A 21903-nucleotide genomic window follows, 5' to 3' on the forward strand; every position below is an offset into this window, starting at 1 on the left:
GGGGTCGTATTCACTTCTCTTATCGAGCTATCGAGGTAACACTTGCCTTGGAGTTCAAACTTGAGCTTCCCTGACAAGTGCTGCAACGGTTGATCGATTAACTCAAGTAATTCGATAAGAAAAATGATTCGAATTAAATTTTTGTGCTTTGAGAATCGTTTCATTAAAGTCGCATTGTAATAGTTTATTTTGAGAGTGTTTGCATTTAGTTTTATTGATTTGGGTGGATACACTGCCCTCTTGTGGCAACAGTGAATATGGCATAACGCATTTCACATCGCTGAATCCGGCTGCTCCCTGTTAAGACCAACATAAGTTTTTGTTCGAGCGAATGTTTTTATATGCATTCGTAATTTAATTTATAGTTAAATTTAGCCATTTTATTTTTGTGGGAATATGTCTTTATACCATTTGTTAAGCGCATTGTAAAAAAAACATTCTATAGCATTTAAGCTGGCGGACTTTTGCCATGTAAGTTAGCCAAATGTTCTTGTGTTGTACTTAGATCCTCATTTATTTATTTTTTAATACCATTTGAAGCTCAGCTCAGATATTTTAATTTTTTATGTTCGTTATCCAACTACGCGATTATTCAAACCAACTAGTTCATCGATTAAATTGACTACTAAAATAATCGATAGCTGCAGCCCTACAATACACATAGCAATATATTGGGTAATGCTGGTCAAAACTATTTATTTAACTAACTTTTTATGTTTACAGATGAATGAAAAATAGAAAACAATTTAACAAATTCTATTTATTACATGCAATACTGCAAAATAAGTTTAGGAATTCTAGCTAGCTAGCTCAGGGTCGGCCCAGCCTATACGCAGACTATGCAGCTGCTTAGGGCCCCTGACCACTAGGGGGCCCCCAATCTGGCAATTGTTTAATTTATATTCTATTTTGTTTACTACAGTTTGCTTTATTTGACTTTTGTGAGTTTTGATACTTGATTACAAGTAGGGATGGGAATTGATACGATTTTTACGATTCCGATTCCATTATCAATATTGCTTAACGATTCGATTCAATTCTCTTATCGATTCTAATTTCGGGAAAAAGAAGAACAAACATTTTGATTGGCATCAAGTTTGTTTAATCAGAAGTCACAACCTTACAAACTCACAACGAGGTCAAAAGAGGCCCAAAGCCTCAATGTTAACTGTGGCAATAAGTGGCAAATGCACAAGAATGTGTAACATTTTACTGAAACATTTTTCTAATAGAAATAAAAAATATTGGTATATTTTGGCATATAGGTCGTTGTTCTGCCTTTGGCAATGTCCCCAAACTTTTTCCGGTGAGGGCCAAATAACTTTTCCCTTCTTTGATGAGAGGCCGGGGTCAGTTTGTAACAGAAAAAGTGTGACGATTGCAGGAGTGCGAAATGTAAAAAAATTATTGTTTTTCAGAAAGCCACAATCAAATAACCCTCTGTGGATTCTTCACGGAACAAAAGTAAATAAAATAAAAATAATAATATAATATAATAATAATAAATAATAATAGCACTATTAGTTAAATAGATAATAACCAAATAACCCTCTCTGAGTTATTCACTGAAAAAGGCCAGGAAATAAATAACACTACTGAGGGAGAAAAAACAAAAAAAATTCAAAATGCTCTCTGGAATTGTTCAGGGGGCTGGACCAAATATGGAGCCGCGGGCCGTAGTTTGGGGACCGCTGTTTTTATTTACCAGTATATTGAAATGCATGCCTTTTAGTTTTTATGGCGCTTTCACGCTCAAGTGGTGGCACCCTTGCGCTTCCTCACGTGAAGAAGAGCGCGAAGAAGAAAAAATGCCGCATCCAAGCCAGTGAGCAAGTTAGTGAGAAAGGGAAACACTGCCACGAGCCTACGTTCTTTGTTAATGTTTGTAAAATATCCACAGAGCCAACACCTGTATGTATCATCTTCTGTGTTGTTGTTGTGTGTTTCCACTCGCGATCGGACACTTAAATCCAGTTGTGTAGTGGTTTAAACGATGTGCTAATGCTAGCGAACGCATGCTAACTGTTTGTTATGACTGTGTTAGCAGCTAATCATCGCTGATTTATGTTGATGCGAACCTGTTTGTTATTGGGGACGAAATTGATTTGTTTCATTTCTATTTTTAGTTTCAAGTGATGGTTGAATAAAGTCAGCAAATTATACCGACGTCTTCTGCATCGTAATTTGGGAGTTTAGCTAGCTGTATAGCCAGGACTGAACCTTAGCGTCTCGGTGAGGACAGTGCAGTCTATTCCCTCCCGATGCAGTTATTTCCATCTCGCAATGACTGCAAGTCGCTTTGTTGTAATTTTTCCTCGTGAAGTGAAGACACACTTTCGAGCGTTCGAACCTACGTCATTGTTATGTTTACGGCGGCAACGCTCGTGCTAAACTATCGTAACATTTCATTTTCACCCTTTTTCCTGGTGAAGTGTAGCCAAACTTTGGAGCGAGTGGTTCTTGGCGCCATGCTAGTTTGATGCGTCTGGACAACAAGACACGTCACGATAAATTCGTGACGGGATCGTTAAAGGGATCGTTAAGGCTTTTTCATTGTGATGTCGAGGCCTCGAAACACTCGGAACCGGTTCTGAATTGGAATCGGATTTCGATTCCCATCCCTAATCACAAGCTTAAAAAAAAATAAAAGTTCTTAACTTCTTTCTTTCCTTTTTTTAGAAAAAGGTTTGGCGCTATCTACTGTAAGTACTGACAATCATTTGGGGTGAGAAGTTTGAAGTATGCAGTGCAACAAAATCTGATTAATGTACAAAATATGGACGTATGTATGGGTTTCAACACTGTGACGAAATGGTGGGCCAAAAATATGGGCCCCTTTGCATTATTTTGCTTAGGGCCCACAAATGGCCTGGGCTGGCCCTGAGCTAGCTCTGTCCATGTAATTAGGCCTTCAAATTTGACATTTATAACAATCGTGTGAAAATCAATTAAACAGAAATCGTGAGATTATGATGATTGTAGTCGCGTCTGCACGCCCATTTCAATGAGGCATCAAGTATCCATATCATTGGTTGAAGCTCGCTTCAAACATAAATCATGCATTCGCATGACCTTGACCTTTGATAGTAAGAGGGCGTATATGAGAAGAATTGACGAAGAAAATCAATAGAAAGCTATGAAGTATTTCTGAAAAAGAAAATTAAACAATTTATCGGAAACCGAACGTCGTATTGCGATTTGCGTATTGAGTGTCTTCACATCAAAATATACCGGCAATATTACCCAGTTCTAGTCACTGCATGTAGGAACATTTCTTCAGCATAGAGAAAAAAACATTCAAGTCATGACTCAGATGCAAGAATATCCAGAAACAAACACAACTGGCAATGTAACAGTGTAACACTCCTATCAGACATTTCTCAATCGTCCTTTTGGTTTAGAGCCAAGTTTGTATGCCTTTGAGACACAATTTTGTTTGTCTGAGTTAGCTTGTTACATCAGTGTCTCAAAGGATTGGCATGCCTTATGTGTATTTTTAAGGGGCGTGTCGGCAATAACATAGGAAAGAAAAAAATCTGTTTGGGTATGAAAATCACAATACAAATGTCAAATTAATTAGCCAATGAAACTTCTTACCTAAGATGGAATGTCCATTTCTATCCGTGATGACGAGAGAGCCGTTGATGCACCCGGGACTGCTCTCGATGTCAAAATCCCCAAAAAGAAGTCGCAATGTGCGCCCTTCTTGGACACGGAGCTTCCACTTGCACCAGGTGTTACTAGGATATGTTCCTGGGTAGTTTTGTGAGGCCAAAGTGCCAGACTCTGAGCCGAGCAGTGTATGTCCACAGCCATCACCTGCAGCAATGACCATAAAGCAATTTTGTCGTTTGAAAAACTAGAAAGACAGAACAAATGTTTTCATGTTCCTACTGTATAAGCAAGTGAATTAAAGCAGTTGAAGTGAAGTTGTGGAACTTGTGGGAAGCTGATAAAGTCTATTTCAAATTTCAATTCTTGGGGGGAAAAAAAAAAAAAAAAAAACGTGTATAGCTGTGACTGTAAAAAGGTTGAAACCAGCCAAAACACAAATATTTGTAATTGTACCTCATCCTTTTAGAACAGTCATGAGAAACAAAAGATTTTCCCACTTCCCAATTAAGGTAAATGAGTACGGTAATAATTAATCTTCAATTCACACACAGTAACCAGTTTTTTGGTTTGTTTGTTTTTTATAACCATCCACCTGTAAGAGAAGTGGTCACGCTGTCAGACTGTAAATACAGTACACTACATTCTCTATGTGTCTACACATTTGCAGTTTTTTCTTAGATAAGAAAAAAAAATGACAACGATGAACAATTACAGGACTATGGCAACCAATAATGTGCAATATAAATGACAACTATTATCTTGATTTTTTTTAAAGGTCTTTTGGAGACTCTATTAGTAAGTTTAAGAGAACCTTGGACTTACTTGTAGGTTCTAATAAGCCACAATTGTTCTTTTACTAAATATTTTATTAGAAACACATAAAATATTGCCATTGATTTAAAAATATACAATATTTAGTACATGTTTTCACTTACAGAGTGTGCCACGTTTGATGCACGCAATGGACTCTCGGGTAGCTGGGTTGGACTGGGAGGATAGCTGTGCTAGCTAGCAAGCGAAGGCAGTATGACGACTGGCATGATTTTGTCACATCCTGCTGCTGGTCAGATTGTTTTGTAACATAGCTCATCAGCAGTGTCTTTAAACCGATCCTAGGCAGGTTGCCGAGATACTGACTTGCTGCCATTTGACAATTTGCATATCCCTTCGTTGCTAGTTGCATCGTTGCCTTGTTTTTTTCCATTTGTCTACCTCTCACTGCGGTTTTCCGTCGGTTTTTTAATTTTTTTTTTTTTTTTTTTAATTGATCCGACCAACTGTCACGGACCCTTTTGTTTGTCTCCCCGTTTCGCGATCGTGTGTTTTTTGTGTGTTCAATAAAACCTTGTACGCAATCTCTCAGTTATTGTTGTCTGCTATTATTTTTTATTTTCCTGCATCTAGCGACAGTGCGGAGCCGGCAGCTGTCACTGTCACTAGAAAAACACTACTGGTGTTCTGCAATTCCTTCTACACGGCGAAACGTCCAACACATACGCACATCGGTTAAAAGTGGCGAGTACTTACTATTTGTGTTTTTATTGAGTCTTTTAGTACATTTTCATTGTCTCAAAATATTTTTGCATGTGTTTCCCTCTCATACTTTTATTTTAAACATTTTTTTTTCTTGTAGCTTTAAAGCAGATTGTTGACCTGTTGACCACATTAGTCACGTAGCGTATTTAAACCACCCTTATTTGATATTACTACGTTTAGGTATTTTTAAAGCATCTTCAGTATGTTCTGCCTGTATGCATCTAAACAAAACAAGCTGAAAGCGTACGGTCGTACTTTGGGCGTCAAATTCGCCTAGGACTTTTCACCACCGTAGCACATTTTGGCAGAAGGCTACTGTCGTCTTGTCTCATCCCATCCCGTCTTTCCTGTTCATTTTGCTTTTGCAGCTCGTTATGTAAAATATCGACAGTGCTGTCATGCTCATTAATGTTCTTCTCGGGTTCAAATTGAAAGGGTTGAACAGATTACATGTTTATGTCGCTAAAGTCATATTCTGGAAGCCCGGCAGTGTAACCCAGTGACGTCACCACCCTGGGATGTCAACAACAATGGCGACCTACTAGTCAAACTAATTTTAAAAACTGTATAAAAACGAAAACATCAAGAGGGGTTTTAATATCAAATTATTTTAACTCATAATAACGTTAAATATTTTAAGAACTACAAGTCTTTCTATCCGTGGTTCCCTTTAAAAGTAGGAGAGAAACAGTTTGATTACAATTGGTCAATTCTGGAAACAACTACATAAACAAGAAGGTCTGCATATCTGTGTGACCACAATTGAAGTCGTTTATGTTTACTCTCCACACTTAAAAATGTAAAAAAAATAAAATAAAATAAAATAAAATAAAAATAAATAAACTTTGACTGAAAGGCCTCCCGGTTCAAATGGATTGTCTGGATGTTCAGAAAATGAGTAAGTTTTCAAAATATTTACAGTATGTCTAATTTTTCTTATACTTCATCACAAAAACCTGGCATTTGAAGTGTGTAAAAATTTTAGACTCCCTACAGAGTGCTTGACGTAATTGTTCACTTCACATAAAATGTGGTTTTAATGGTTGAATGTCAAATTTCTGAATGCCCAGTGTAGCTTAGTTTTGGGCAGATACTGGGAGCTCACTAAAGTTGAAAGAGCCAGCGTTAAATTGCCCTATAATCCGAAACGGTCTTATTTTTTATGAGGAGTCGTCCAATAAATCTGCCCAGTATTGTACAACGTGTCCTCATTTTACGGTGATCTGACAGGTTAATTTATTTTGAGGTAACAAATTGTGCACAATAAATTAATTCTCGCAACAATGTAAGAATGCGTTCACGTACGTTCCAGTTTATTTTTAAAGCTTGTCTTTCGGTTTTGATTCTAAAACCCTGAATGTGTTCCTCTTTTTCATGCTGATTCATATCCATCCGACAGTTGTTTCCTGTGACCAACACTTAGACCAGACTGGAACACTAATATTTGGATTATCTAACTCATCAGTGGACCACAGTAAATACTGTGAATGAGTAATTCCCATAGTGAAAAGTTAAATGTTGCGGGGGCAGTAGCGATACGTTAAGTGGTCCAGGAATGGTCAAAAGATTAAAAATGCGCTGATCACTGTCTGAGCTCCATCCTTATTCCTCGTCTTCCATATAAGGGAGTTTAAGATTTGTTGAGTCCAAACTGCAGGATAACCTTGTGTGCTCACCCTGTGTCCTCACACCACACACACACACCCCAGCCCCCAATTTCTGCACAGCTCTTTCTCTGTTTTTTTTTTTTTTTTTTGCCCCTCTTCAAGCCCCCTAAGGATTTCCTGGAAATACCACAGCGACATACAGTAACCGTGGGCAACAGAGCATAGATTTGTCACTTTCTGGGTAAAAGTTACTTCAGTGAGCAGTGGTAAATCATCTTTCTTTCGGACAAAAACCTGAAACCCCTCATCCTGATTTGACTTTTTTGGGGGGGAAATTTGGAAGAACAGTTGTGCATTCATTTGGGGACAATACAGAAAAAGTATCTGAACTTTTTGTAATTTCTCATATTTCTGCATAAAATCACCATCAAATGTGATCTAATCTTCACACAGATCACACAGATGAAAAAAACAGTGCTTTAACTAAAACCACCCAAACATTTATAGGTTTTCATATTTTAATGAGAATAGTATTCAAACAATGACAGAAGGGGGAAAAATAAGTAAGTGAACCATCACATTTAATATTTTGTGGCCCCCCGTTTGGCAGCAATAACTTCAACCAGACGCTTCCTGTAGCTGCAGATCAGTCTGGCACATCGATCAGGACTAATCTTGGCCCATTCTTCTCAACAAAACTGCTGTAGTTAGGTCAGATTCTTGGGATGTCTGGCATGAATTGCTGTCTTTAGGTCATGCCAGACATCTCAATGGGGTTTAAGTCTGGACTTTGACTTGGCCACTCCAGAACGTGTATGGTATTGGCCCGAATATAACACGGCCCTGATTATAAGACGACCCCCTCTTTTTCAAGACTAAAGTTTCAAAAGACTTTTTGAACACCAAATTAATTTTTATACAGTCAAATCTTAGTATCTGAACCTTTAAATATGTAAACTAAAGTGCAATCACATTCGTAAATGAATGGCTTCTGGTTTTTTGAAATGGAAATAAACCAATCTCTTGTGCTAAAACAACAAAATTGCAATAACTGCAATAACCATCAAAGTGAGGTCTAACTGTAACTAGTCTTGAAACAAATCTGAATAAGGAAAAAACATTGCAATAAAATAATGCAAACTGGTTAAACTTGAGAGTAGCTGAGATCTGTCATGACAGAACATAATTTCTTCAATGATATCTGGCGCCATCTAGCGTTGTGAATGGGTATAATGTCTAGACCGCGAATATAAGATGACCCCCACTTTTTCAGTCTTATTTCAATGCAAAAAACATTGTGTTATATTCGGGCCAATACGGTATTTTGTTCTTCTAAAACCATTCTGAAGTTGATTTACTTCTGTGTTTTGGATCATTGTCTTGTTGCAGCATCCATCCTCTTTTTATCTTCAACTCTCTGACAGATGGCTTCAGGTTTTCCTGCAAAATATCCTGATAAACTTTTTGATATCATCCTTCCACTAATGATTGCAAGTTTTCCAGGCCGCGAGGCAGGAAAACAGCCCCAAATCATGATGCTTCCTCCACCATGCGTCACGGTAGGAATGAGATGTTGGTGAGCTGTTCCATTTTTCCTCCAGACATGATGTTTGTTGTGTGTTACTCCTGAACAATTCAACTTTGCTTTCATCAGTCCACAAAATATTTTGCAAAAACTTCTGTGTAGTATCCAAGTGCCTTTTGGCGAACATTAAACGAGCAACAATGTTTTTTTACACAGCAGTAGCTTCTTCCGTGGAGTCCTCCCATGAACACCATTCTTGGCCATAGTTTTACATATAGTTCACGTGTGCACAGAGATATTGGACTGTGCCATTGATTTCTATAAGTCTTTAGCAGACACTCTAGGGTTCTTTTGTTTTTTTTTACCTCTCTGAGTATTCAGCGCTGAACTCTCGGCGTCACCTTTGGTGGACGGCCACTCCTTGGGAGAGAGGCAAAAGTGCCAAACTCTCCATTTGTAGACAACTTCTGTGACTGTCGATTGAGTGACATTCAAACTTTTAGAGATGGTTTTGGATCCTTCCCCAGCTTTATACAAATCAACAATCCTTGATCGCAGGTCTTCAGACAGCTCTTTTGACTGAGCCATGATGCACATCAAGACAATTCCTACCAGGTGTGTGTTTTATAGTGGGCAGGGCAGCTTTAAACCACTCATCAGTGATTGGGCACACACCTGACTTAAATTGTTTGGTAAAAATTGGTTTCAATTGCTCTTTCAGTCTCCTTTGGCAGAGGGTTTCACTTATTTTTTCCCCTTTCTGTCATTGTTTGCATGCTATCCTCATTAAAATATGAAAACCGATAAATGTTTGGGTTGTTTTAGTTAAAGCAGACACTGTTTTTACATCTGTGTGATTTTGACAAAGATCAGATCACATTTGATGGTGATTTTATGCAGAAACGGAAGAAATTCCAAAAGGTTCAGAAACTTTTTCATACCACTGTAAGCTTCACATTTTCCAGTGATGCTTCGCTAGCAGGACCTCACCTGTTGGAGTTAAAACTATATTGCATCACCCAGTTTTGTGCAAAAACGTACAAAGACGTCGCTTTTTACAGGAAGTGTAAAGCCTCTTTTATAGAGCTTTCACAAGAATCCTGGCTCTGAGGGACAGCCTTACAAACAGGCGGTGTCTCGCCAGCGATACTGCTCTGACACGCTCTCCAAATGTGAAAAATTGCAGGGTTGATTTTGCCCCATAATCCGTGTCAGTGTAGAACAGTGATGATGAAAAAATGTGGGGAAAACATGCCAACTTTTGCCGGCTGTATAAAGCCTTTTTTGAGTAGAAATACTGTAAGTATTGCATCAAAATGTATTTCCCCTTTCCCTTAACACGGAGACAGTGAAAGGCAAGATATTACCAAAATCTCTGCACATTTCACATCATCCAGAATAATTTAATGTGTCTCCTTTCATCTCAACAGGGTGGGAAAAAGTCATGTACGTGTTGGGTGTTAAACTTCACTCTTCTTTACCACTTATCCAGCACACCTCTGTCACAGCTCCGACACTACCTCTGAATGTGTAACAGTGTGTTGACTTTTTCACATCAGTATAGAAATATGGCACATCAGCAGCAACAGAAAACCTTACATTTATCCACATTTCCCTTTTATGTTTAAAATAATATCGCCATTATTTTTCCACACAGCGACCATGCGTGGCAGCATATAAGTTACTTGCTACACAGCAACAGTTGTTTCTACTGCAACTGGGTGGGAGAAATGAGTGGAGGGTGATAAACTTCACTGAAGAGTATTTGCTTCCGTCCTGATTTTGCTACATGCCCCTACAGACAGGAGTCACCTTGGCCCAGAAACCGGGACCATATATACTGTTCCGAGGGACCCAAAAAAGAAGGACAAAGTGCTTATTTCTGCAAAACGAGGTTACAAATTATAAACAGGTTACAGGGACTATACAGGATGAAGTTAACTTAAAATACTTTTCTCCGAGGGTTCTCGCATCATTTTAAAAGTCAAATTTAAAGCTTTTCAAGACATTTTAAAGACATAATAAATACAATTTAAGACCAAAATATATTTCACTGTAATCACAGAGCTGCTGCCACAGCATGTCGTCCTCTCATGTGCGACTTGACGGCTTCGACCCCCGTTGTCCCTAACGAAAAAGCATTTTTGCAGACTTTGCACTGGGCACTGTCGCCAACCACCTCTTAAATAAACATTCTTCCATGCAATTTTGATTAAATTTACACTTCCCCATCTCTGCATATTCCCGCTCACCTCTACAATCGTGAACAACCAGGAAAGGGCGTCATGGCAACAACTGAAGTTGCTGACGTACGCTGAGGTTGTGGACACAAATCGCATAACATATATAAATCCGAAACTCTTGTATTGAGTGCACAACTATTAGTGAAGCAAACACACACCATTAAAAGTTTTCCTGCAGACTAGACTTGATTTCCTTGGCATTAAACGCATCGTCTGGAAATTTAATCCCGACTGCAATTTTCAATTAAATTTAAGACAGTTTAAGATCTCGATGATCTGGATTTTAAATTTAACACATTTTAAGACTTTTTAAGGACCGGCGGAAACCCTGTCTACTCCATATGTGCTCCACCAATGCCCTAAAGGGTGGGAGTGGAAACCTCTTGGAACCTCACGATACGATACGTTTGAGATACAAAGCTCATGATAACGATGATCTCACGGCGATACAACGATTATCGATACATTGGTCAGAAAATCATTCTAGGATATTCTACAAGCAACTAATAAACAGAAAAACAAGCTTCTGCTGTGAATTGGAATGAGTTTATCACCAGTAGATGTCCAATCCGTTTGAACTGGGAGGGTGGCAGCGAACTGAACATCTATGGTGGACGGTGGCAGCCAATGCCAGGCAGTGAGGTAATTTTGGGCCATTTATGGTCATTTACCTGTTGATTATCAGTGTCTTCCTGTTGATCTTGGGGTATTTTATAGGTAACTTCCTGTTTATTTTGTGTTGCATAACAGGAAGTGACCTGGGAATCACCCAAATGAATAGGTAGTAACTCAAAGTTTAAAAGGAATTGCCCTGGAAATCAGGCAGAAAGACTGTGAAAGCTCTGGTTTCGAATGAACGTACTTTCCCAGTCTAAATAGATTGGGCGTCGAGCACCATCAATGCAGCCTTAGAGTTAACTGAGACACTATTATGGTGGACTATTTTGGTACCAACCCGTTGGTTCCTTTTTGTTGTTTTTTTTATAGACATTGACACCTTTTAAAAACGATATCTTGATTCTTGCAGGAGCATATCGATAACCTTTCAGGATACAAAGTATCACGATATATTACCATTTCAATATTTTGTCACACTCCTACTGATGTGTACACAAACCTTGACATTTTAACTGAGACTGCCCTAAAAAGTCCTTTTTTGTAACTTCAATAGGGAGGATTTAGGTCGACCACTCTGGGCGACCACGCGGCTGTGCATGTCCTCGCGCGTCCCCACAGCAGCAGCTCTAATTCACCTAGTCTCCGCCTAGGCGTCGCTTGGCAAAAACACTTTTTTAACTTATTTTACTTGTTACTAGACCTGCACGATACAATATATATAGTCGCATCACAGGACGTGCAATTTTATTTTATTCTTTTCGAACACACAAACTTTTGTTATGCTTCATAAAAGCAGCAAGTGTGCAGAGACATGGCCTCCTGGATCCCTTTTATACACAACAATCTTCATCAGTCACAGATGAACCCCCTTTGCGTAGATCAGCCATGTCCAAAGTGCGGCCCAGGGGCCAAATGCGGCCCGTGGTCAAATTTCATCCGGCCCCCAGCCTCTGTCATAAGATCAATCACGTCTGGCCCGCACACAGACTTAATAAATTGATCAGCAGTACCAGAAAATGAAGTAGCTTACACACTAAATGCTGCTCCTCATTTACCCACTAAATGGCAGCAGTACTCTAAGCAACATTACCCCGTGTGACCCTTGACTTTCAATTTTCTAAAATGGCGACAATCAACAGCAAAAAAAAAAAAGAAAGTTGACTGCGATGACCAACGCTTCAAGGATAGGTGGAAATTGGACAATGTTTTCACTAAAATATGCAACATTTGTGTCTGCCTCATTTGCAAAGAGACAGTCGCTGTTTTTAGAGACTTCAATGTGAGGCGATATTACCAAACAAGACACGCTGACATGTACGACAAGATTACAGGGAATATACGCAGAGAGAAATTGAAGCAACTTGAAGCTAGTTTAATTTCACAGCTGCAGTATTTTGCAAGAGCCCGAGAGTCGAAAGAGAACGCCACAAAGGATAGTTGCGAGATTGTTGAAATTATTAATTTTAAAAAATTATAAAGCAAATGTGACACACAGAATGGCTTGCTAAAATTTGCTTAAATATATTGGTCTAGGTAAAGGACGTCAGCCAAGGTCGGCCCCCCACATTTTTACAACACCAAATCTGGCCCCCTTTGCAAAAAGTTTGGACACCCCTGGGGTAGATTAAATGGTATTATATGAATACAATGTGGTCACGGTGAGTCAACCAAAGTCTTCCAAAGAGAGCTATTCAGGTCATATGGGGTAAATTCTTCTAGGTTTAATCTATCAATATACTGTATATTGCAATATAATGCAAACTCCCAAAAAGTCACAATGTGAGTTTTTTCTAAAATCGTTCAGCCCTACTTGCTACTGTTTTTACGTTTGTGGTGCTGATTTGAAGGGCCAAATGCTTGTTGCTTTATGTTTGCGCTTGTAAAAGCATGTGCGCCAAGCATGGTTACGCAGTTACGCTTTCGGCCGGAGGCGTCAGTCGTATATAAAAAAATGATAAACCCCGCATAGTCCCATTAAGAACATGTTGCGCGGCACAAAAACGGATGCTCAGTTACCCCTGAATTTACTGGTTGGTATTGGTACCATTTTTCTTAACCCTTTCATGCACCAATTACCGTTTCACCCTTACAGAGTACTCATTTAACTTATTGGCTGTCACACATCGTGCTAGACGTTCAATCCATTTTGACAGTAAAAATGGATTGAACATCTAGTGCTGTCATTGCTGTTGAAAGATAAGCATTCACGGGGGCCTGTCCTCCCAGTTTAATGAATTTGACGTCTATCAATGACAATGGCATGCAATTACTTAAATAATGTTGGGGAAAAAATTACTTTAGAGTGTTTCATGGGGCTGTAACCAGAATATAGACGAACTGAACAATATAATGGAAAAACCTCGCATTTTGGCATCATAATCATTCAATATAGTTGTTAAAGAATGACATTAGGAACATTCTAATAAAGTTGAGCATCTCGTATGGCCGGCACAATCCCCAGACCACAACATTATTGAGCATTTATGGTCAGTTTTAGAGATTCAATTAAGATTTCGATTTCCACCATCATCGACTCTAAAAGAATTAGATGGTATTCTAACTGAAGGATGACTTAAAATTCCTTTGGAAACAATTCATTAGTTGTATAAATCAATACCTAGGAGAATTGAGGCTGTAATGGCGTACCACACTCATGCTATTTTTAGACCGTGGCGTCGCATCGTAAAGCGGAAGTAAAGCAGAAGTAGGACATTACAGACCCGCCCTCGCATAGAAACCATGTTGATTCTGCTACTTTTCTCCGGTAATCTTTCAAAAACAAACATGCCGATCACACATTACTTTTTAGGAACTTGTACAAACGACTCTAGACATTACGACAAATGAAGGATGTTTTCTTCATACGTTTCCCGAAACCAAAACCTCGGATGAAAAAATGTGAATAATGAATCAACTTGCGCGGACTTTTGACGACTTCTCGGTGAATCCATTCACATTTCATATGCAGTAAACATTTTGTTGAGTTGGCGTGGTCTTTCAAAGGACAAAGAGGTAAGCCATTTTGATAGTTTTAACTTATTTTTAGCGTGACGTTGTGCCGTGCTGCTTCTGTCTGACAATGAATGACATGAAAAGAAATAAAATTGTATCCGACTGCCACTGTTACCTTTTCAAAAAAAAAACACACAAAAAAACAACTTTAATAAGGGGGAAGTGTAAATAAATTATAGAATTATCAATGAAAAAATTAAAAGTGTTCATTGGCTGTCATTGAGTAGCATTTGCAATCGCTACACAAAACTAACAATATAATTTACCCCCAAGAATGGTCAGAGATGTAGGACAACCAGAGAAGAATATATAATAATAATATAAGAAAGACAGGGCTGGTGGTAAAGGATAGCTTGTTGAAACAGGAGAATGTCATTGTCAGGCACGTAAGAAAAAGGTGTCGATAAATAAGCTAAGGCTATGCTAAGGCCGACTTGTTTTTTTCGTCTTTTTCAGCCCTTGACACTCAAGCCATTTCTTTAACTGAACATTTTTATGTTCTTCCACATCTTTGCAAGTAAATTTGGCACAAGGACATCATTTTCGGAGAGAATTGGTAGGTTTAGCTCTGTAAGCATCTCCTTCGTACACGATTTCCATTCATTTTTTATTGGGGACAAACGGTGGCGTGTAGCTAACGTCATGAATATTAATGAGCGGAAGGGACGTGTTGCTTGCGGTACGCCGTTGCCGCAAAAGCCGGACCTCAACCATAATAAATTAGTTTTTGTTGATTTTTTAAGGAGTTTCCATTATTTTGTCCAACCCCTGTATTTCTGTTTTTATTGATTTGAATTTAATTAATTTAGCTTTTTAATCTTTGTATTAAATTATAAATTTATTTGTAATTACATAACAGTAATATAAAAATACAATATTGTATTGTTAAATAATAAAAACAATTAATATAATAATAACAATAGCTAATGTTTATGTATTTTTTTTAATGAGCAAAACAGTCACTTGCTCAACTTTTAATAGCTTTCAACTGTAGTGACCCTTGTACCTGAAGGTGTTATTAACCTTTTTCTTTTTCTTTTTTTTTTTTTTGTAATTCATGGCCTCGAAAAGTTTTCCCAGACAAACATTTACTGTAATTATGACTTAGCTACTGCATGGGCATATGTGACTGATAGACTTGTTTACAAATTCAGTCTTAAACCCAGAACCCCTTGCAAAGACAGTCACACAACAAAGGGGGTTGGGGGGGCACTGTTTTTCCACTGTGCGTGGGCCCTTCTAAAGCGTTTCCCAGCAAGTACTAAGTGACTCTGAAGTTAATCATCAGCGGACGTGAGAAAACCACAAGACGACCAAAAATAACATATGGATTGCACTCTTGAGTCTCGAGTGTAATGAAGGCGTAACGATTATCTATGTGACATACCACTTCAGAGTTGGGAAGACCTGTGGGAAAGGTAAACTCCTACCTGCAGGTAAACACGATGACTATGTAAAGAATGTGTCGTGGTGGACACTGGGACTGAGAAACTTCTCACCAATTTTAGGTGACAGTTGCCTCTCATCCCTTACATGTTGTGTGTGTAATGTTTTTGATCCATCTCTTTAGTTGTTAATCAACAAGTGAAGACGTCATTGATCTTTTTTCCTGCCACAGTGTCACATGTGATCAGCAAATAATTTTACTGTAATATGATTGAGTAGCGTGCAAAAGGGGTAGGGCTGCAGCTATCGATTATTTTAGAAGTCGATTAATCGATTAACTAGTTATTTCAAATAATCGAAGGAACATAGGAACATAAATAATTGAAATACCTGAGCTGAGCCTCAAACGGTATAAAGAAAATAAATAATGAGGATCTAATTCCAACAAAAGAACAATTGGCTTACATAGCAAAAGTCCGCTAGCTTAAATGCTATAAAATGATAACTTTGATTTTTTAACATTTTTTACAATGCTCTTAACAAATGGTTCGAACACATACTTACACAAAAAAACGGCTAAATATACCTAAAAACTTGATTCAGCTGGATTCAGCCATGTGAAATGAGTTATTCAATGTTGCCATTAGAGGGTTGTGTATCCACCCAAATCAGTAAAACTTAATGCAAACACTTTTAAAACAAACCATTACAACGCCACTCATAAATTTCATAATATATTGACGGAGCACTGACACTTCACCACGCCTTCGGGTAGGGGGCCTGCCCACACCTAGCATCAAGAGGAAAACTTTATTCTCAAACACATGCACGCAGCGATCTAACGCCGGATTTAGGTTGAAAAAGTACAAAAGCTGTACCGCATACAAACAAGAAGGATTGTCCCAGGAGTGATTTGTTCGAGGATTCAAGGTAATTATTATATTTTTGTACCATGCATGCATTTTGAAATGTTATGAAAAAAAAAATCAATGGGATAAATTAGCCGCTACAGCATTGGCGTCTTACTTCGCAATATTTACGTAAAATAAATGCTAACTGCCTCATTTTTTGCTTTTAACCAAGAATCAAGACTGTTTTACATTCATATCTATAAAGAATTCAAGGATTTAAGCATTTATTCACAATAATTTTCATCTTAAAAAACTCTTTGTTGTGATAAGGCAGTGCCACATTGGCTAAAAGACTAGCATCACATTCGACATATTTACGTAAAATAAATGCTAACTGCCCGGTTTTTTTTTTGCTTTTAACCAAGAATCGAGACCGTTTTACTTTCATATTCATAAAAAATCAGGGATTCAAGCATTTATTGCCAAGAATTTTCAACCTTTGTTTGTGTTTCCACTCGGTCAGCTTTAACGGCGATAGGCCCCCTATGGATCGGCCCCATGTCCTATCAATGTATTATGAACAGTGTTGTTAATAACGGCGTTAGAATATAACGGCATTACTAACTGCGTTATTTTTTTCATTAGTGAATAATCTAATTAATTACTTTTCTCATCTTGGCAACACCGTTACCGTTACTGAGGCGGGAAAGTCGTGCGTTACTATGCGTTACTATGTTGGTTGAATGACGCGGGTCATTCTGAGAGTCTGAGTCTCTCAAGTCTGAGAGAGACTGACTCACGGAAACGAGAGAGCAGAGCAGGAGTGGGGAGGAGGCAAGGGAGTTGTGACGGCGTTGCAAACGTGACGCTAGGTGGCTCCAATAATACCTGACTCTAGCCGATAGCCTACAAACTACGCCCGCATGATGCTACGGTAGATATCACATACTGTAATATAGAACTAGATGCAAATGACTGACACGGCAGCATTAGCAACATGCATAAAGAACTAGAAGTGTTCGTAAACAGCCACCATCTTAAAGCAGTAGACCTCTCAGAAAGGCTCTGTTGTAGAAAAACTTTGTAGCGAACCTAAGTTTTTTTTTTTTTTTTTTTTTTTTTTTTTAAATCTAAAATGCTCCTAAATCGGCAACATCTTGACTTAAATCTATCTTTAAATGATGAAACAATTTTAAAACTTACACATGTCGAAAGTAGACAGAAGGGAACTAAAGCAATAACAGGAGCAGTTTTAACAACTTTAAAAGTTGATTCACAACATTAAATGTCTTTTCACACATAGCAAAGGTTATTGCAATCTAGTTATTGCAATATCCGCAATACAACTGTGTCTAGTTAAGTTTAGAGTAAAGAATTGGGCTAGGGCCAATTGTCCCCAAAAGCCTTTAAACTTCACATTGTGTGATCTGTGTTTTTTGTTTGTTTGTTTTGTTTGTTTTTTTTTGAGAAAAAAAACATGAAAATTATCACCAGTTACTTTGCCAAGTAACTAATTACTCTTTCATTCAGGTAACTGAGTTGCTAACACAATTACTTCTTGAGAAGTAATTTGAAACTTATAATTAAATCAAGTTATTAATTACTAAATACCATTAACTAACTAATTAATTACTTTTTAAAGTAAGATTATCAACACCGATTATAACGTCTCTGCGCCACTTAATTAAACGAATACTCGAAGCAGCAATAATAATTCATATCTTTTATCCTAATCAAATTACTCGAGTTAGTCGATTAATCGTTGCAGCACTACAAAAGTGTAATAAGCAGTGTAGTGTAAGTGTGAGCTACCCAACTATGAAAAGTGCATACTTTGAAATGACGTTGGAATGATGTTGGAGAACAGAAAATAAGAATACTACGCTGTATCATGTGTAGTAAATAAGATCAACACTGGGATTCCGAGCATAGACTAACCATTTGTTTTTATTATAAATATGGTAAAATATTTAAACCTTAAATGCAATTTTAGCTAGCAAACCACGAGAAAAAAAAAACTCCAGACACAAATTTGGAGCTCTTGAATCCAACTAGTATTCATAACTTACCCTCTTGGCCGTGGACGCGTGCAGAAAATGCGCTGAATACGAGGCAATATCCAACAAAAAGTGATGTTGTCATGATTTCCAGAGCTCAGCTCTAGTAGGTAAAGTGCAAAGCTGCGAAAGCTCTGCGGTGTTTCTCCTGCTCTGCTCCCTCAACTGAGGAAAAGTTGGAGTAGAAAGTGTTGCATGTTTACTATTGGCCACGAGGTTTCTTTCCCCACTTGCGATTGGCTCGTTTGCCTTGTCAATCAACACACCGCCAGCATTCCATTCTAATGGGGCGGGCTTCATTTCCTACTGATCTGAGGTCAGTCGGCGCGCTCGTGTTAATGGTTTACCTTTGTTTACAGGGAAGGTAACACTGAACCTGGATCTATTACACTTTTTTACTGATTAATTTTAAACTGGGAAGTGTTTATGATGACATGTTAGGACAGTCCACGTATTCGCCCCCCGGCCCCGTCATATTTTGACAAATGTACGTCGTTTATAAGCTAAAAACAAGGAAGTAGAAGCCACTATGACTATCATAAATAACCCTACGGTGGTGTACTTTCTGGAGTCCGTAATTTATAAGTGTGTGTGCGTTGACTGTGTTTAGGCGCCGGATCCGCCACGAGTCGAGAGGCGCTCCAATCAAGCGGCGCCCTCGCACATAAGAGTAATTTGACCGATTTACGCAGCATCGCGTGCGAACGCACCGCTTGTCGTGACAGCGGGACAGATGCTTCTCAGGCAAAGGCTGCCTTCAGTGCGGGGAGCGTGGACGCGTCACGGCGCATGCTCTCCTACCTCTCTGGCCGGCGGAGGATGAGGAGCACGGTGCGCCGCTCCGCAACGGTAAGTCAAACTATGACAATGTTGACTCAAAGTAGCAGGTGCTGTGTTCTGGTGTGCCACTTGAGTGTTTCTATCGCATGGGGGTGCGCGCGTGTGTGAATGAGGTGGGTTTGTGCGCTCGCTGTGGAGAGTGCGTGCCGGGCTGTGCGTGACGCGGCGCCAGCAGACGTCAGTTTGAGTGGGTGAAGGAGTGTGAGGGAGGCACGCAAGGCTCAGGCGACTCAGGCTACTCGCTAGTCTTGCTATGGTGGCGCGCTTGATTTTGGCACCTATTTCCAAAATAAATTGGAGAGAAATACTTAGGTCTTTCACAATTGATTGCTATTGTCTTAGAGCAAAAGGATGCTTCTTTTTGCGCAACTGACATGTGTTGACTACAAGTAATCCAATTTAAAAAATGAAATCTGAGTCAGTTGTTCTAAATATTTGTTTAAAATGTTCAGTATGTACATCACAGGTATTCTACCCAAATTTCTCCGGGATCAGGATTTCCTAATCTCAATAAAATAAATAATTTGTTTCTAAACTTCCGAAAATATATCATTTAGGCACACATGCAAATTGGTTGTATATAAATTATTATAAAAGAACATAAAAGACACCGTATAGATATTTCATGTCAATCTGGTATTTAAAAAATAGAGTGACCATATTTTGATTTCCAACAAAGAGGATACTCGGCCCAGCCTCGAGAAATTTTACTCGAAGTTCAATCAAAGATGCCGCATCACTTTAATGTATTTAAAAGTGTGCCTCCTTCTTCTGGAAAGAAAAATTCAGTTTTATTTTAGCATTCAAACACTTTTTTGTTGTTGTTGATTGAAGCAACTTTTTTTGTTTTGTTTTTTTGAATGAATGAATAATAAACACACAAATGTACCTCCATATGATCCATAGAAATAATGTATTGACGGGACACGGGGCGGAGGGCCGATTCATAAGGGGGCCTATCTCCTTCAAAGCTGACCGAGTGGAAACACAAAGAGCGTTTTCCGTTAAAAATTCTTGTGAATAAATACTTAAATCCGTGATTCTTTATCGATATGGACGTAAAACAGACTTGATTCTTGGTTAAAAGCAAAAAAAAAACAAACGTGCAGGTAGCATTTATTTTACTTAACTATTGCGAACTATGAGGCTAGTCAGTAAGGAAATTAGCGCTGCCATATGTAAACAAAGAGCTTTTTCCGTTGAAAAGTCTTGTGAATAATGCTTAAATCCCTGAATTCATAATAGAAATGGACGTAAAACAGTCTCGATTCTTGGTTAAAAGCAAAAAAAGCGGGCAGTTATTTTACGTAAATATTGCGAAGTATAATGCAGATGCTGTAGTGGCTAATTTCTGCCATTGATTTTTTTTCATAACGTTTCATAATGCATGCATGGTACAAAAATATAATAATTACCTTGAATCCTATAACAAATCACTCCTGGGACAATCATTCCTGTTTGTATGCGGTACAGCTTTCGTACTTTTTCAACCTAAATCCGGCATTGGAGCCCTGCATGTGTTGACTAACTGTGACTGACTGCGAATAACTGAAGCGGACTGTAGGACGGCCCCCTACTTGAAGGCGTTGCGCAGTGGCTGATGGATGTGACCCGTCAATACCATTATGAAGTCTATGTATGATATAGTCAGCAACGTCATCATTAAGTTAGCATGACACAGAAGTTGTTAAAAAACTAATAGCTAAATATTTCATTAATATACTGCAGACCCATGGAAGTGTAGTCCAGTCAATACACACACGCAGTAGGCTATGTGCCAACTAAACATTTTTATAAATTACTATCAATACAATTGTCGTTGATAAATTGTTATTCCCACTCAATTATTATCCTCATTCATTGTTCTCGTTTGCACGCAAACAAAAACCGAAATAAACCTATAAACAATTCAACAAGCATGTTTCCAAACGCAGCAGTTCAAAACTCAATTTCCCATAATGCATAGCTTAACTCACCGACAGCTACCCTATTAGCGAGCACAGGTAGTCAAGGCATAAATCAGACATTGCTATAAAAGTTTACAATCATCGGCAGTGAAATGATGCAATACCAAATGGGATTTTATTGATTATACCAGTACAAAGCTCCAAGAGAACTCAACAGTTGCCGAAAGGTAAATTTAGCAAGTGTACATACCGATAGGCTACGAGTTCCTGGCGTGGCGAAGGTTTGTTTAGAGTGACGCCATGATAAAGCCAGTCTGAATGCCCACGCTTGGACAAATTGGTATCCAAAGTAGAATAAATGTATTTTCGACTTAATTACTCTTTTGGGTACATGAGCATTTGATTATGTACGTATTGATCATAAAAGTCTTAACAACTGGGCATGCTCTCTGGTAACACGCCATAGGCTGCACAGTACTGTAGTATTCAGTGCAAAGTGTCAGTCAATTTCAACACACGCTAATTAGTCTTGTGAAAAATATTGAAAACCGGAAATTTTCATATATTTAAAAAAACCTCGCCAGACGCCCCAGACAGGATGTAAAAAGTGGACATATCCAGGCAAAAGAGGTCATCTGGTCACCCTGGAATAAGATTAAGTGGAAATTGATAATCATCCAACATCTTGACCCCAGTACAATATGAC

At 38.5% G+C, this 21903-nt stretch overlaps 2 protein-coding genes across 7 annotated transcripts in view; one reads left to right on the forward strand and one right to left on the reverse strand.

The window, feature by feature from the left end:
* Positions 1-19376, reverse strand: part of si:dkey-34d22.1 (discoidin, CUB and LCCL domain-containing protein 1) — a 48627-nt gene extending 29251 nt beyond the window's left edge. For 2 of the 3 annotated variants that reach the window (XM_057833571.1, XM_057833570.1), the window contains exons 1-2: positions 18463-18628; positions 3598-3819 (exon numbers count right to left, since the gene is read on the reverse strand). In XM_057833571.1, coding sequence (XP_057689554.1) covers positions 3598-3819; positions 18463-18535 — 295 coding nt within the window. In that variant the 5' untranslated portion in view covers positions 18536-18628. Of the gene's footprint in view, positions 1-3597; positions 3820-18462; positions 18629-19251 lie in introns of those variants that run through there. The other variant, XM_057833572.1, reaches the window with a different exon arrangement.
* The window catches only part of LOC130914410 (glucocorticoid modulatory element-binding protein 1-like), a 47199-nt gene continuing 44104 nt past the window's right edge, over positions 18809-21903 (forward strand). For 2 of the 4 annotated variants that reach the window (XM_057833578.1, XM_057833577.1), the window contains exon 1: positions 18911-19299. The gene's annotated coding sequence lies outside the window, so the exon portion shown is untranslated. Of the gene's footprint in view, positions 19300-21903 lie in introns of all 4 variants that reach the window. The other 2 variants (XM_057833576.1, XM_057833575.1) reach the window with 2 other exon arrangements.

The sequence above is a fragment of the Corythoichthys intestinalis genome, chromosome 4 (assembly GCF_030265065.1).
Source record: "Corythoichthys intestinalis isolate RoL2023-P3 chromosome 4, ASM3026506v1, whole genome shotgun sequence".
Taxonomy (NCBI): domain Eukaryota; kingdom Metazoa; phylum Chordata; class Actinopteri; order Syngnathiformes; family Syngnathidae; genus Corythoichthys; species Corythoichthys intestinalis.